This window comes from Papaver somniferum, chromosome 10 (genome assembly GCF_003573695.1).
Source record: "Papaver somniferum cultivar HN1 chromosome 10, ASM357369v1, whole genome shotgun sequence".
Lineage (NCBI taxonomy): Eukaryota > Viridiplantae > Streptophyta > Magnoliopsida > Ranunculales > Papaveraceae > Papaver > Papaver somniferum.
Genome location: NC_039367.1, coordinates 137,692,572 through 137,708,905, shown reverse-complemented (window position 1 = coordinate 137,708,905; position 16,334 = coordinate 137,692,572). Strand labels below are relative to the sequence as shown.

The window sequence follows — 16,334 nt, the reverse complement described above, 5'->3', positions numbered from 1 at the left end:
CATCATATGTGGATACACTAACACTCTAACAGTACAGATATATCACTCAATCTTGTAATGCCTAGGTCTACCAATCAACAGAAGTTTAACAAAACCAAGCATGTTCAAATATGACTGAATTAAGCGTAACTGGCTGAATCCTAATTAGACAAGGGTTGAAAAAACACAAACTAAAGTAAAATTGAAAATCAAAGGTACACACAAGAATAAGGGAGTGACTAAATACAACCCACACTAATGTTAATTACAACCCTTTTAAATGGTGTGAACCTTATTCATGTAGGTAAACGAAACATACTCATCATCTTCGTTGGAGTTCAAAGGAAGTTCCATAGATCGAGCCAAACAAATATTTTGTTGGAGTAAAAGTTTACTCCAACGAAGAGAACACTAACGGAAGAGGAAATCAATTGGTTTTATCATCGAATAGTTAAAACAGTACATGATTTTCTTAAGCCGTTGAATTTATTGGACAAAAATTAAGGATCTAAAGCTTGATAGTATTTGCAGTTATTTTGTCTAAAATGTTTTTATCATATATGATTTTTGAAATACTACAATTTGAAGATATTGCAGTAATTTTTTCATTCAATCTTAATAAAAATAACACTGTAATCTTTGATTTTTGAATGTACAATGAGGAAGTTTCATGTTATAGGATTTGTTCTTGAAATTAATTAATGGTTCAACATTAATTGTCGGGTGCGGATGGGGAAGACGATGAAGGGGTGAGGATGGGGAAGACGATGAAGGATGAAGGAAAGTCTTGTCTACCCACCTAAACAAGGTTCATGATAGATTGAGAGGGTTGTATTTACTCTTTGCGTGGGTTGGATTTAGCCATTGCCAAGAATAATATGGAAAAAGCCTATAGTTTGAACGGAAGTTAAGGCGCATAACATGGGGATAATCTTGGAAAGAGATTTGAGTGCTCAACAGATTTAGGGATGTCTATTTGCCCCACCCAAACCCATTTCTGTGGGTACCCGCTCCGTTTGTAGGGTTTTACCTGTACAATTGGGGATGGGGTCGGGTATGAGTAATACTCGAAACCTAAGCTACGGGATGGGGTGGGGACGGGATTCAAGGTCCCTGCCCCATATCCGTCCCGAAGCTTTCATATTATGAGGGTTTAGACTTTTATGTAAGAATTTGTATTGCATTTTTATACTTCTACCACTTAGTGGAGCTTTCTTTCATTTATTATATTCTTGATCGTTGTTGTATACTCATCAGTTTCGCTTCTTTGTTGTGATCAGACACATTTTCTAAAAATTAAAATAGTGAGGATACAGATAATGAAATGGTTAACATGGTCGAAGATAGAATGAGAAACGAAAAAATAGAAAAACTAATAAGTTATTTAAAGATTTTTTTGTTCACTTTAAGATGAATTTCTGAATTTAAAATTTTAGAATGCACTATTCTTATGTTATTATTTTTGTTTGATTCATATTTAAGTTTTGGTTATAATAAATTTATTATTAACACCGTGTTACGGGTAATCCATGAAAAACCCGCCCCGTCTCAATATTTTTGTGGATAACAGGGCGGGTATGGGTAAATTTTTTACGAACGGGACAGTGACTGGGATTGGCGTACCCGCCCCATGGCCATCCCTAAACAGATTATTGTCGAAGGAGATGCCAAAGGTGTTGCTGAAGCTATAAACGGACCTACTGATAATGTCATAAAACATATCAGGATGGAGATAATCAGGGCAAAAGGAAGCTTTTTAAGTTCAGAAACACTATGTGTCAGTCTTCCTAGAAGTGCAAATAATACTGCACATGTCTTATGTAAATATGCCTATGATAACTATTTAATTAGGAGTTGGTCTATACATGATCCTCTCCTCAATGTATCTTACCTTTTCTCATGTACTATGAAAGGTAATTGATCTGTTATATATAAATAAAGAAATGGCTTCCTTCAAAAAAAAAAAAGTATGAGGCTATTGCACTATCATAGGCTATTGGGGAAGATTTAAATCTATCAACCATGAAAATTTGAGCATGGAGATTTCATTAGTCATCATCTTCTGTGAATGTCTCTACATTTTTTTCTCCAAGTGCTTTAAACGAAACAAAGCTGTTCATGTTTGGTATTGGTACTGACCATTTATTGTCATCTTTATCAGACCTCCAAATGTTATCTGAGCTGTGTGTCTGTAGATCATATCGGAACACGGATCCAAGGCGATCCATCAGTAAAATTTTACCCCCTTCCAAAAAGAACAAGGCTGGTAAGGTACGAGTTTTATTTCCACATTTCATATCCATAATGCACCACCGAACAAAAGATCCTTCCTTCGCCACTGCACGCATACAGGTACGGGCTTACCTATGTTAAAGTCTACCGCATCCAACTCAAATCAATTACCTACAAGTGGAGTGGCCTTTCCATATTATATTTTAATTTTTATCACGCACATATTAGCGATGCGGTAATCCTTCCAAACCTGGTTGTAGTACTATGAATGCCGAATACGTGTAAATTATCTATTGAATATACATGAAGTATTGCCTAGGTTGGACTTAGTTCAGAATCTGAACTTCAGATGAATAATTGTAACCAAAGAAAGGGTTTGATTTCATGTTCTGAGAAATAATACTTGGCTTCATATAGTCTTCGATGAACAATCCACTTTATATCTTTCCATAAAGAGGAAAAAAAAAGTAAATTCTTAAAGCAAAAGCGATACATCGAAGGAAAGGATTGAATCGGAGTGATTTCGGTTTGTTGCGAAAAACAAATCGCTTGACAGAACCAAAGCACAAATTGCTAATGAGGCTTATAAATACCACATGATTTATATGCAAAAAACACACAACCAAGAAACAAAAACACAGAGAAAAAAAGAAAAAGACAAAAAAAGCAAGGAAGAAAGAAAGAAACTACGATTCAGAGAGAAATGGAAGCACCTCCAGCAGCAACAGAAACTCCTACCACTATTACTTCTTTATCTCTTAATGATACTACTACTCAAGAGAATGTGCAGAAGGTACCATCAGAAAGTCGGTTTCCTCTTGTTGATGAAGGAGATGATCAAGTAGGAGTTCCTTTGAGTGAAAATGATGAAGATGCGCATGCCATCATCGCAAATACACTCCCCAAGTCGGTCATAATCCAATCGAACATAGACAATTTATACTTGCACTTCGAGAAAGAAAATCCATGGGTACCTAATGCCATCCGGTTCCATGGAGATTACAGTTTCGGGCTCGAGACAAGGTTCGAAGTGGTGCAAGCTACCACTGTAACTGGCCTCGTCCATATCAGGTGTTTGCGTAATAACAAGTACTGGGCAAATTCCGGTACGTCCTACAGATGGGTCACTGCCATGGCCATCAAACCTGAGGAGAATCAGTCCGATCCATATTGCACGCTCTTCAAGCCTATTTTCGAGTATTCCAACAATAACCGCGTCGTTAAGCTCCGCCACGTCAACACCGGCTACTATGTCAGGAGGTTTTATGGTGGCGACCATTATTATGGTGCCTTGTATTTAAGTGCTTCAGGCGACAGCTGTGAAAGGTACACCTTCATTGACTGGGAATCTGTGGTTATGTTGCCCGACCTTATCAGGATCAAGGGAGACAACGGAAACCATCTTGAGTCCTACGGCGGAGACGGTTATATGGACTACAATCGCAAAGCCGATAATTCCTCATTCTTTGACTACGAGGTGTCTCCAAGTCGGGACGGAGGCATCCGCCTGAAGGGTGTTTACCATGGCAAGTATTGGACTGATGTGGATACTAGTATTTGGGTATTGTTAAAGGAGGCTGCCACCACATTCCATGACACAAACACCGTATTTTTACCCACGATAGTTGATGGAAACCGCATCATCATGCGAAGTTTGAAGAACGGCAAGTTCTGCAACAGATTCACGACTGAAGAGAAGACGAGCTGCCTGGCCACTCTTGAAAAGTATCCGGACCAGTGGAGCTCCATGGAGATTGAGGAGCCCGTCATGTCAAGGAAAATTAATAATGTCAGATATCACCTTACGGATGCAAGGCTTTACAATGAGAAAATTCTTGCACTTATCACTGATGATTCAAGCAACTATACTCAAAGTCCCTTAACGTCATCATTAAATCTCAAAACTACAGTGACCAATACAACTAATTGGAGTAACAGTGTCACGATGAAAGTGGGTATCAAGATGACTTGTACTGCTGGTGTTCCAGGCGTTTCATCGGGTGCGATTGAAATTTCTGCTGACATTACCGGATCTCAGAGTTGGGGAGAAACGCATACAGAAACCCAAGAAGTGGGGTCCGTGAAAACTATTACTGTGCCACCAATGACTAGAGTGAAGGGAAGTCTGATGGCGACACGTGTTTCGTACGACATACCCTTCGCATACACTCAGCATGACGTATTGAAAAATGGGAGTCCAAAAGTTTACGAAAAGAACGACGGGGTTTTTACTGGCCACAATGGCTATGGCTATAAATACGAGGTTGTCAATCTTCCACTCCAGTAAAGCTCGTCGGTGGTGGTGATGGCGATGATTGGCTTATTGGCGATGATCTTAATTGGCTTGTTCATTTACTTGTATTTCCCGCTGTTTGTTTGTGGTGTGTTTGTATTTCCGTTGGTTAACTTGTGGTGTGCCTCGTTTATTTAATTTTCTGTTCAAGATCGCACAATCCATGTTTGTTTGTAATTTTGGAAGTTGATGATTAATACTAAGATTTGTTATAAGAGAAAATTAAAAATTCTGTATCAGAGATGCGGATGTGAGAACATAGTGCCTGTCTCGTAATGTTCTTGCTCCACTCCATGCAAAATGGGGACTCACTATGACTATATGCCACAAAAAGTTCACCATTTCAGATTTTGATATATTCTGCGTGGTAGTGTTGTAAAAAATAGAGTATGAATCCGGGTGTTATGAATTTCTTTGTGGTTCTTTTCAAATTAAAGAGAGAAACTGATAACACAAAGAAAAATAGACAAAAATAGGGACATAATGGTTTAGGATTTTTGATGTTCATTTCACTATTCATAATGTTTATCTATTCATGATGTTCATAGGAACCATGCTTTAGTTGAATTTTTTTTTATTTTTAAGTTGCATATCATATAGGTTATATTCTCTTGCTAAATTGGGGCCTACCCCATTTGACTGGGACCTATCAAATTTCCCTTCCCACTCCACCAAATTGCTATGGGCTATCAAACTTCTCAAAAATCCTAATTTACTCCCACATTAATTTCTAAAACAATCTCATATAAATAATAATCTTTCCATTTTCAGTAAATCCAAAAACAAAAAAACCTAAACCCAAAAAACTTTCTATTTTCATCATAATCTTTCCAAATTCTCAAAACCCTAATCAAAATTTTTTCTTGATCTTCGATCCAACCAAGAAAAAGGTAAATCTCAATCAACCCATTCTATGATTCGCATTTCTTCATTGATTTACATGTTTAAATCTTCAATTTCCGTCCATCAAAATCTCTTATTACACCAAGAATCGGTATATGTTGACATATCGAATAAATTGATTCTGGGTTTTGTTCTTCGACCATGAAGAGCATGCAGAGTAATCGGTTTATGTGATGATTAACATCAACCGATTCTAGGTTTAGAAACGAAATGTGAAAATACATCACCACAATCGGTTTATAAGTGCTTTATAATAGTCCGATTCTGGATAAAAAAAAAATTTAAACTATGTTATCCCATAATCGGGTTTTATGTGCTTGTTAATTTACCGATTAAGATTGTTTCTTCAGATTCCATTCCACAATCGGTGTTTATATATGTATCACATAAATCGATTGTTTGCGTTTGACATTCCTGTGTGTTTTATTGTTGAGAATCGGATTACATATGTTTGGTTGTGTACCGATTGTTAACTTGATTTCTGTTTTTTTATGTAGATATGGACTTCGGACACCTAGCGTTTTACACTCGAGAGCTGACCTTGGAGGACATTCTTAGGGAACCACAACCAGTGCCAGAAACAAGCCTCTATAAGTTTGCTTATGGACGTGAGACCCGTCTTGAACAAGCCCTCGTGTTGATTGACAAGTTTGCACTGCAGGAGATTTATGAGGGTCATTAGGATGAGGAGAAACATGATTTCAGCTGAGAAGGATCGCCATGGATTTATGGAAGGTTTGTGGGAAAATATGGCTCAATTTCAAGCCATTGCTGAAGCAGAAGATGCTTCTCTTGATAGTGGTGTTGCTGCTGACACCATTCTCATAAATTGCACATAAAAAATCTCCGAGTCTAGCAACATAAGGGGGATTACCAGCTTTTAGCGAACAAGGTGGTGAAGGAAGTGCGTGGAACTCTTCATCAGCCAAATCAAACGCAAAAATAGTTCCTTTCTGGTCCACCCAGTGAATAGCTCCATTCACAAACTCACCAATTTTTCTACCAGGTATTATATCACGGTCCATGTTTTCAACATATCTCCAACCAGTTTAGCTACCAAGAGTTTATACAAGAACATTTCCCCATCTAATGGTGACAACCTTGTACTCATTGGTTGAAGCACAGTGACCAAAACCAAATCCAGTTAGAATGTTTCTTGCATCTCCAACCTGTGGGAGGACAATACGTTCTCCGGTAATCGGATTACAGATACAAATATACCCGGTATGAAATCTTCCACGGAAGCCAACTAAACCGAAGCAAACTAAACCATTGCATGAAGCCAGAATTGAATAATATTTATATGGGGGTTTTAGATTAATCCTTGTTCTTCCACTAAATCGGTTTAAATTCTCATCATACTCAGTGTAATAAAATTTTGGTTCATCCCCTATTGTATAGAATATGAAACCTAACTTACCAGAATCATGAGCATTGAGATGATTCAAGTGCATTTTCGAGAAGGATGGATGTCGAACAAGATTTCTTCATGGTTTAGACACACATTTGCATTGTAAAATAGATTCAGCTGGTACCCGATGTAAGATTTCTAACAGGATCTCGTATGGAAGCATATTAAAGTTCCCCATTTTGGTGAATAATATCGGCGGAAGAAGAAGAGAGCAGACGGAATAAAAAGATTATGAAATAGGGTTTCTACTTTCAGCAGGGTGGTTATATGACATATATCACCTTTCCGTTGGTGAGGGCTGGTTAACTTGGTTGAGGGTAAGGATGTAAATTGAACTTCCCTTTCGAGTCTTGTGACACACGTATAAGCCCATTGCAGGGGTTTTGTTAGGGGGCAAACCCAACAAAATGGGAACGTCCAAGTGTGGTGGGTTCGGTTCTCACATTTTATATATAATTTGAGTGGAAAATGCTGGCCTCACGTTGAAAGTTAGGCCAAAAGCTTGAATTCTAGAGCTCCTGGCCCCCTACCAATAAGAATCGAGTATTTTCAGTTTTTTCGGCCGCACACGAAATGGTATTGACGGACTTCAAACCCTTCTTTGCAAACCCAACCCTAACTTCTGAGTTTCTCTTCCACCGCATCCTCTATATCAAATGGATCTCTAACTTTGTTTTTGAAAGTTGCAGATTCAAATCGGTGTAGATTCAAATGGGTGGATTCAAATCGGTTCCTTATCTCACTTTTCCCTGTCTTTCATATTCAGTGGGATATCTCTGTAAGAGGTTTGAAATCTTATCGGTGATGAATCTCTGTAAGTGGTTTGAAATCTTTTCGGTGATGAATACCGAACCCTTCCTAATACACATACACACCACACATACACAACGAGATATTTAAAACCCTAATTCATATTTGTTCTTCTGTCGCATCTCTGCTCTCTTTCTTTTATTCACAGTTACTTTTAGATTCAGTCCAATCGCGTGTTTTTATTTTCTCTCCACCTTCTTTGCATATTTTTGCAGTGGCAGCTGATTGTGCTCTATGGTAAATTTATCTCTATGTAGGTTCGGGTTCATGATGTTGATTATCCTCTTGATTTTTGATTTATCTCACTCCGTTTTTGATTTTCTTTCCATTTTGAGTCGATAACAATATTTAGAGTCAGTAACCATTGATAGAGTTGGATCAACAATATTTAGACTCAGTAACGATGTTTGTTGTTACAGAAAGTCAACGAATCCGTTAGTAGCAGAAAATGGTAGTACTGCAACCAAATTCAATAGATTTAACCTTGGTAAGATTTTATGAACTCTCTTTGTACTTTGTTCTTCATAAATTGTTGATAAAATATCAATGGCGGTTCACCAACTTATGGTGACCATGCAATATTTTTTTTTTGTCTTCATGAACAAAGATTGCACTGTATTGGTGATCCGAACTCATACCATATTCGATATCCTAAGCAAAACTTAACCAAACTTAAATAGTATGTGGAGGTTCTGGAACTAACCGAATCTTTCAGTACGTAAACAATAATCTATATTGGTCAAATTGATTTAGTTGTTGTTACTCTATATTATACTCTACGACCTTCACTACTAGGCATATAAATTTATTGCACGCATGTTGTGTTCAGATGCAGCCCACATGGAAGCGACTGTGCCATTATGAATGTAAATATTTATATAAAAGACGCTGAGATTGGTGGTGGAATTGGTGGGGAGAAGCTTACTGGAGTTAGCTGTGAGGCTGTATAGCTAAGGTGATCCATTTCTTGCGTTCTTCTATTTTCATATGATGTTTTTTTATAGTTACTATTGTTGCTTAATTTCTTAATTATAATTTACCACTTCTTTTATAACTTACCACTTCTTTTATGCAATTATGCTTCACTTTATCTATGCTTCAGTTAGTAGCTTAATATAGTTTCATGCCAATCAAAACTAAGGGCCATGGGACGCTTCGATTTGTTTAGAGTATACCAAAACCTGATAACCAAACTGATACCATAGTTGAACACCAATATTCTTTCATGATTGAGCAATCTGGCACAACTACTTCTTCCACTATAATTCAAGCATTTGTGTAAGGTATGTCAGGTGGGATCACGAAATGCAGCAGCGCGTTATGTTGTCATCGTGACCATTAGCGCCTAATTTTTGTGACTGCTGGGATTCTATATTTTTTTTCTACTTGGAGAAAGGAAACTTTTCATTTGGCGAAACCATTTAGAAGACTCATGTTTACTGGAAATTCTCAAATCGTACTCATCTCTGCCTGTTCTTCCCTGTGCTCAACTGTAAATTAATACTGAACACTATCTAGAAAGATTTGAACGTGCCAAAAGCGTGGCCAAATCCTAAAGTCCCTTGCGCCAACAAAAGGTTGAGTCCAGCAACAGCCAACTTGAGATTTTTGGTCAGTGGACCTGCTTTTTACCGATCTTTATTAGGTAATTAATTTGTAGCTAGAGTCATAGTTATTGACGGTTCTTGCTTTTAATTTCTTTACCTTTTCCATGTTTGATTTGCTTATGGAGTGTTCTCCAGGGCATGTTTGTACCTGCTATAAAAGGACTAGGCACCTAGGAACAGTGATAAATGGTTACCACTGGCATGTTTCTGTTTATTGAACTATACTGTAGATTCCTTCTCATGTCTTGGAGACTGTAGATGATAATACCATACGGGTCTACGTTTATGCCTCTAACACCTTTAGCGAAGCTTGCCCAAGAATGGGTTGCAGTTCATGGGATTGGGGTAGACGATGAAGGAATAGCGAACAAGGTTAGTGACGCACGCTAAAACTTTCCATTTGGCGAAACCATTCTGAAAACTCATGTTTACTGGAAGTTCCAAATCATACACATCTCGGCCTGTTCTTCCGTCTGCTCAATTGTAAATTAATATTAAACACTATCTAGAATATTTCACTGGCCGAAAAATTGGAACGTGCCAAAAGCACGGACAAATCCTAAAGTCCCTTGCGCCGAAGGCGCACAATATTTGAATTAGTATTCCCTGGAAATTGCTGCCAGTAATGTATCGTAAAAGTAAAGATCGAAACTACTTTTTATTCGACCAGAATATATTTCCTTGAATTTTCATTTATATTTCTTCATCTGCAAATTAAGATATTGCTTCTATGCTCTAGACTCAAAATAATGAATCAACGGATCAACCTGCAAAATTTCATTTCTAGCTTTAAGATTATTGTGCTAGCGCTTGGGTGTTACCATGTTTTCTGAATAAATGCACAAAAAATAGGGGGTTGAAAATTTGTTGGGCTCAAAAGTCATGAACATCAATGGCTAATTTTGGATATGTCCTGCGGAGCAGGGTTGATCATCTTATATCAAAGTGTCAGACACCACCTTAATTTAAGATCTAACAAGTTGTTAGATAGTTATTTCGTATTTACTTAATGATCTTCTAATGGAATTAGGACATTACCAACTCCATTTCGTCTATCTCATCTCAATAATATGGATTCTGTTATATGATGCCTCTTTAAGGCCACTTGCTTTACGATATTGATTACTTGCATGGGAACATCGCGAGCCGCACACCTAATTTTATAGCCGTGTTCGATATGACAATTTATTTATTTTTAATTTATAGCCATGGGAACATCTAGCTAAGCTTTCGAAGGGAACTGTTGAGTCTATTACTCCAACAAGATATATGGTGCAACCTCTGATACCACCAACATGATTAGCAACCACTTTCGGTTGTTATAATTTTCCAGATTCATAGACCGTTAAGTATCACTTGTAATGAAGGTAGTGAAGGCTAGCTTTGGTCCAATTCTATTAAAAAAAATTTCTACCAAGTGTCATTTTTATGGATGAACTACATGTGTCTAACGGAGAAAATATGTCCAGAAGGTTATATATGAATGAGATGGAGGATCTAAATGATGGTGAAACTGGAAATGCAGAATACTTCCAAAAAAGTTAAGGACAATATGAGAAAGAAAAATACACCTATTTTGGGATATAAGCTAAAGCTGGCTGGCACGTTTTATTGCTTCCTCTCTCTCAAAACTTTTCAGCAGAAAATGGTTAAAAGACTACCAAGTAGGGAACCACATTTGTCGTACGCAACTGTAACGAGTGTAACATGTCTGATGAACTTAATCCCGTGCAACGCACGGGTACAACACTAGTATTTATAATCTCAGGGTGTACGAAGTATTCAGTGACATGTAATCTGCTTTGTTCATCGGGGTACCGAAAAACTCGATTGGTTATATTCACTAGAGCTTTAGCATCCACTGCCGCAACATTGCTAGCTTGGGTAGCATATTAATAGCTTTGTTGAAATACCAAAGTATTCACCAGAAGTAGCTTTCCTAAGATTTTAATAATATAAATTTGTTGATTCTGTGCTTCAACTTGGCCATTATCATACTGAATAGATTAATTAAAGGTCTTAACCATTTTGATGTTTAACGATTACTTCACAATTAATTCTCTTATCGCCTGCATACTGAGACCAATAACCAAACAATAACCAAATCCCTTTTTTCCAGTAGCGAGTACCAGGTAGGGCAGAGATAATATCTCGTAAAGATCTTATTTCCGAAATATGGTTAAGTTTCTATGTCGGTCACCTGCCTGGGCAATCTGTCGGAGACAGTAGTAAATCCTTGGCACCTTCCATGCCGCTGGTGGAACATGGGTGGTCACACCATTTTAGTAGGGTTTACGTATTCCCGGACATTAAAATAGCATACCCACTTTATCCCTGCCCAGGGCGTGCAGGGCTACAGGGAGGAGTTCCCCCTTTCACGATCATGCTGCCTGCATAGCCACGGGAAGGAGTCCCTCCCTTCACATATGCTAGGATGATTTAACATGTTCACTATTTTAAGGGGCAATAGTCGATAACTTTTCGACACATAAGCACAGGGACCAAACGAGTCTTTCCCACAGGCGACTCAGTTGAAGAGGTAGTCGGTTTTTTTGTCGCCGCGTGAAACGGGGGGCCAACCAGCACCGAAGACCAAACACCACTCATGCGCCAACACGTATTGTCCATCAAGGAACGACTGTCTCTGGTAGAACAAACCATCCAAGCTTTAAGACCAGACGAGCACGAGCACCAAGGCAAGTTGTTTCAAGCGGGCACGTTGTGCGCGAAAATAATTCTTCGAAAGGTAATTACGAAACATTTACTCATTTATTTTGTCCAATTATTTGAATTTCTTTCAGTTTCCTGAGAACTATCAATCGATTTTTAACTCCGCGTATTCCTTTTACAAGATTTATTCCTTCACTCCAACCCAAACCTGATTGGGTGAACTAGAGTTTTGGCGGCAACTCGGCACAAAGGCGGGTAGGAAGTTTTCTTGGTCAAATTATTGTATCTTTGACATTCTACTGAAGTTATTTAGGCTAATCAGTTTGATTTACATCTCAGACAGTTCGACGGTGGATAAAGGATTTATCGCTTCTCAATCAAAAGTCTTTCCAATTTATTTATTATTATTTTTTTGATGCAAATAAGAGATTATTATTAACTTGAAGAAGAAACGTCTAACAATAACTGCGACTCAATAAAATCAGGAGGATAATCTAACCAAACTCTAGAGACTCTATGCTTTCTGCTATACTTAGCAGAATGTCAGCAGATTTATTACATTTCCTCGGGATGAAACTACATTCCCAATTAACAAAATAACTAAGTTTATCAATTACATCCGTTAGGAGTGTTTCACTTCCCCAAGCAATTGTTGTTGCATCTTTATTAACGTAGCTTTCGATTCCTTTGAGATCTGTCTCAACTATGATATGTGTAAGCTGCATTTCCCTACACCAGCTAACGGCTTCAAAGAAAGCTAAGCACTCCGCCTGCTCCGAGCTTCTTATTCCTGCATAGCACTTTGAGACGCCTCCCCTCCATTTTCCTTCACAATCACGTAATATTAAAACAATGCCTGTAAAACCATTACTTATATCAAATGAAGCATCACAGTTCACTTTTAGGAAGGGGAAATAGGGGACTGCCAGAATTTTTCTATGGAAAGTGTAGGTTGAACTGGGTTATTCTCTCTGTGAGATCTGCAATACATATTCTCTATATAAGGTGAGAAACTTAAAGCCTTTTTCGCAACAGTTTGTGGTTGAATCTTCAGGTTTTGAAAATTCACTTCACATCTTGAATTCCAAATAGTCCATCCAACCACCAGGAATATCTGAAACCAACTATTAGGTGAGTTTTGTTGTTGTCTCTGCTTTATCCAGCTTTCGAACATCTCAGCAACATTATTGTACCTTCCCGTTAACAGCAGAGAGCCTCCAGGGATTAGTAGCCAAACATCCTTGGAAACAATGCAATGGAACAAAAAATGCATTAGTGTTTCATCATGATGATTGCACAATGGACATTGTCTGTTGATGTAGTGGCAGTTCCTTGACAATATCACTTTTGTAGGCAGAATGTCAGTGAGACACTTCCATAAAAAGTGTTTTATTCTTGGCCAAGTTTGGATGCTCCAAAAATCCTTCCACTTAACTTCAGTATCTTGAATAGTTGTAGAATATTGTAAATTTCTTTGACACAGTTCATGTAACTTGTTATAAGCTGATTTCAAAGTGAAGGAGCCATTATTGGTTAACTTCCATATGAGTTTATCATCAGCAGAATTGGGTATTCTCATACCTAGGATCCCGTCAGCTGTTTGAGCATCGAAAAGATACCTTATTAGAACATCATTCCATTACCTGCTTTCATGAAGCATAAGATCATTGACCCAAACATAAGATTCACTATCTTCAACTCCATATCTTGGGGTTGGAGGTTCATTTAATCCTAAGATCCAAATATCCAACCATATTTTGATCTTGTTACCTTTCCCTAACCTCCAGTGGCTATGTTGTTTAATAAAAGTAATTTGTTTTTGAATGCCTTTCCAAGCCCATGAACAATTCATCTTGATTGTAGAGTGAATTAGACTTGTATGCGGGAAGTACTTAGCTTGAATAGCTTTACCCCAGTGTGTATCAGGGCTTATGCAGATTCTCCAAGCTGCACGAACTTAGAGAGCTTGGTTTAGAATTTTCAGATTCCTAAAACCTTGCCCTCCCCAATTCTTGTGCCGCTCTAAGTTTTTCCAAGAGGTTACGTAAGTACCTCTTTTTTCTTCAAAACCCCACCAAAATCTTCTCTGTGCATCTTCAATCGTGTTGAGAATGTCAACTGGAATTTGAAAGCAACTTATAGAATATGCTGGTATCGTGTTGGTTACATGTTTGATAATTAAAGATTTTCCGCATTGAGACATAGTTTTGCTATCCCAAGAATTGAGCCTCCTAGTAACTCTGTCTACTAATTGCGAAAACTCCCTTTCTTTTTGTTACCAATGATGAGAGGAATACCCAAATACCTTTCATCCGTTTTCATTCTTGGTACCTTCAGTCTTCTTGTCAGCATCCTACAGAATCTTTGAGGAACATGAATACTGAAATGCACATTGGATTTGTTGAAATTCACCAACTGTCCAGATGCCGCTCCAAAATATTCAATCATTTTCAATACATTGCTCACATTATGAAGGTCAGCGGATGTAGTTTTTAAGTGGTAGTAAAGTTCGTTCAACTCGGATTATATAGACTCAAATTAAAATATAAAACTTAAAAAGAAATTGTATTCGAGATTATAAAAAGCACTGAGACTCAGGATTCCACCAATCTCCAATTTTTATGTGATTTAATCTAGTCAATATTTATGCAACTCTTTACGTTTAAAGTGATTCTAATATTTTTGCCTAGACAAGTAGATTCTCAAAACAATAGTTGTAAATCAAAAGCATGGACCATCAAAAGACTTAACCTAAGCATGACCCATCAATTGAGAACACAACCACTTAATCAGAATCATATATTCGATTTCAGTTCAGTGCAAATAATCATAAAAGAATTACAAAAATTAAATTAAATAGAATTTACCACATAATAATTGGAAAAATGGCTTCCTCCGTCGCCTCAGCAATGGGGTTTAGCTCCTCATATTAATCACTTGCTCAAAATATTTGTTCATAGCCCAAAAGTTGATTAAAATAATGAAAAACTATAAAATTGATTGTTTGCAACGGTGTAATGGCGTTGCAAAACGATGTACGACTGTTACAAATAAGTTATTGTAGCAGCGTTACAAATTTGAGACGATGTTCTTATTTACAACGTTTGTTCTTCAGCAGCAGCAGCAGCAGAAACTCGGGTTTTCCTGCAACTTGATCAATTCAGCTCTGTATTGTAACCTTCCCTGGGACTCGAACACACCTTTTATACTGCTCAGAAACCTAAAAATAGCGATTAATTCTCTCTTTTTATTTTCGTGCAAGCCACGGCAATAATCTTCTCTGCCAACTTCCTTATGCGTTTCTAAGACTTCCAAATCATCCGAAACTCTTCCTTAGATAGAATCTCATCTTAGGAAACAATATCATGCCTTTAGTCTCTCTGAAATTCCTAAAATAACTCCACAAAGTTTCCATGCAAAACTCAAACTCTGTTTCCTTTTTCTGGATTATCCAGCCCAATTTGATCAATTCCAGTGCATATACCAAGCCTGTTATGCTCAATCACGTCCAGCCCAACAAATTTCAGCGATTGAATCTCTCTAAAACACCTTCGAAATACAACCCAAAGTTTGGTTCTTTGCTGGATATTTTTCCCGCCAAAATTTCATTTGAATTTGAGAAGAAAGTGACCTCCCCCTATCCTGTGCTGGTCTCCTTTTAGCAGATGCCTGGAAATGGGTCACCCCTTAGTAATTAGGTTACCCCTTATCCAAAGTGAGAGTCCGTATAGTAATTTTCTCCCACGAGCGCAAAAACCATTTTTTTAGCCAATTTCGCCGCAAAAGCTTATTTCTCCAAAAATACCTACAGGGACATAAAAAGCCATAATAAATATAAAATCAAGCACTAATAATATATACAATTGAGATTATATAAGACACAAAAATGTGTCTATCATCAGCTTTCATGAATAATAAACAATCATCCGCGAAAACAATATGTGAAATGGAAGGAGCTGAAGGAGCGATTTTAATTCCTTGTATGAGTTGTTGTTGTTCTGCTTGAAAGAGTTGTCTAGAAAACGCTTCCACTACTATGATAAACAGGTAAGGTGAAAGGGGATCACCTTGCCTAACTCCCCTTGTTGGTTTATATGCAGCACATGGGGATCCATTCAGAAGTATTGAAATCTTTGTTGTAGTAATACACTGCATAACAAGATTACACGACTCAGCACAAAAACCCATTTGGATCATCACATCTTGCAGAAAGGACCATTCTAGCATGTTGAAGGCTTTTGACATATCGAGTTTAAGAGAAAGATAATTGTCTTCTTCATATTTATCTTTCATTGTATGCATTATCTCTTGGACAAGGTGGATGTTATCGGAAATCTGTCTTCCTTGCACATACGCTGCTTGAAGAGGTGATATTATTTTTTCCATTACCTTATTCATACGAGATGACATAATTTTGGAGATTATCTTG

The 16,334-nt window shown here is 37.6% G+C and overlaps 1 protein-coding gene and 1 long non-coding RNA gene across 3 annotated transcripts; both read left to right on the top strand.

The window, feature by feature from the left end:
* Window positions 1–2,914: 2,914 nt before the first annotated feature.
* Window positions 2,915–4,498, top strand: LOC113316293. The gene has a single exon (XM_026564504.1). The coding sequence runs from the start codon at window positions 2,915–2,917 to the stop codon at window positions 4,496–4,498; it is 1,584 nt and encodes a 527-aa protein (XP_026420289.1).
* A 2,948-nt stretch (window positions 4,499–7,446) lies between these two features.
* Window positions 7,447–9,757, top strand: LOC113315830. Of its 2 annotated transcripts, XR_003342964.1 has the most exons (5): window positions 7,447–7,632; window positions 7,844–7,881; window positions 8,048–8,115; window positions 8,458–8,583; window positions 9,466–9,757. It is a non-coding gene; the product is annotated as an uncharacterized LOC113315830 (long non-coding RNA). The 2 variants fall into 2 exon arrangements; XR_003342963.1 differs by lacking the exon at window positions 7,844–7,881.
* The last annotated feature ends 6,577 nt before the right edge of the window (window positions 9,758–16,334 follow it).

Bases quoted from the DNA above. Each gene is read 5' to 3' on its own strand.
- LOC113316293 (XM_026564504.1), top strand. From the start codon at position 2,915: ATGGAAGCACCTCCAGCAGCAACAGAAACTCCTACCACTATTACTTCT.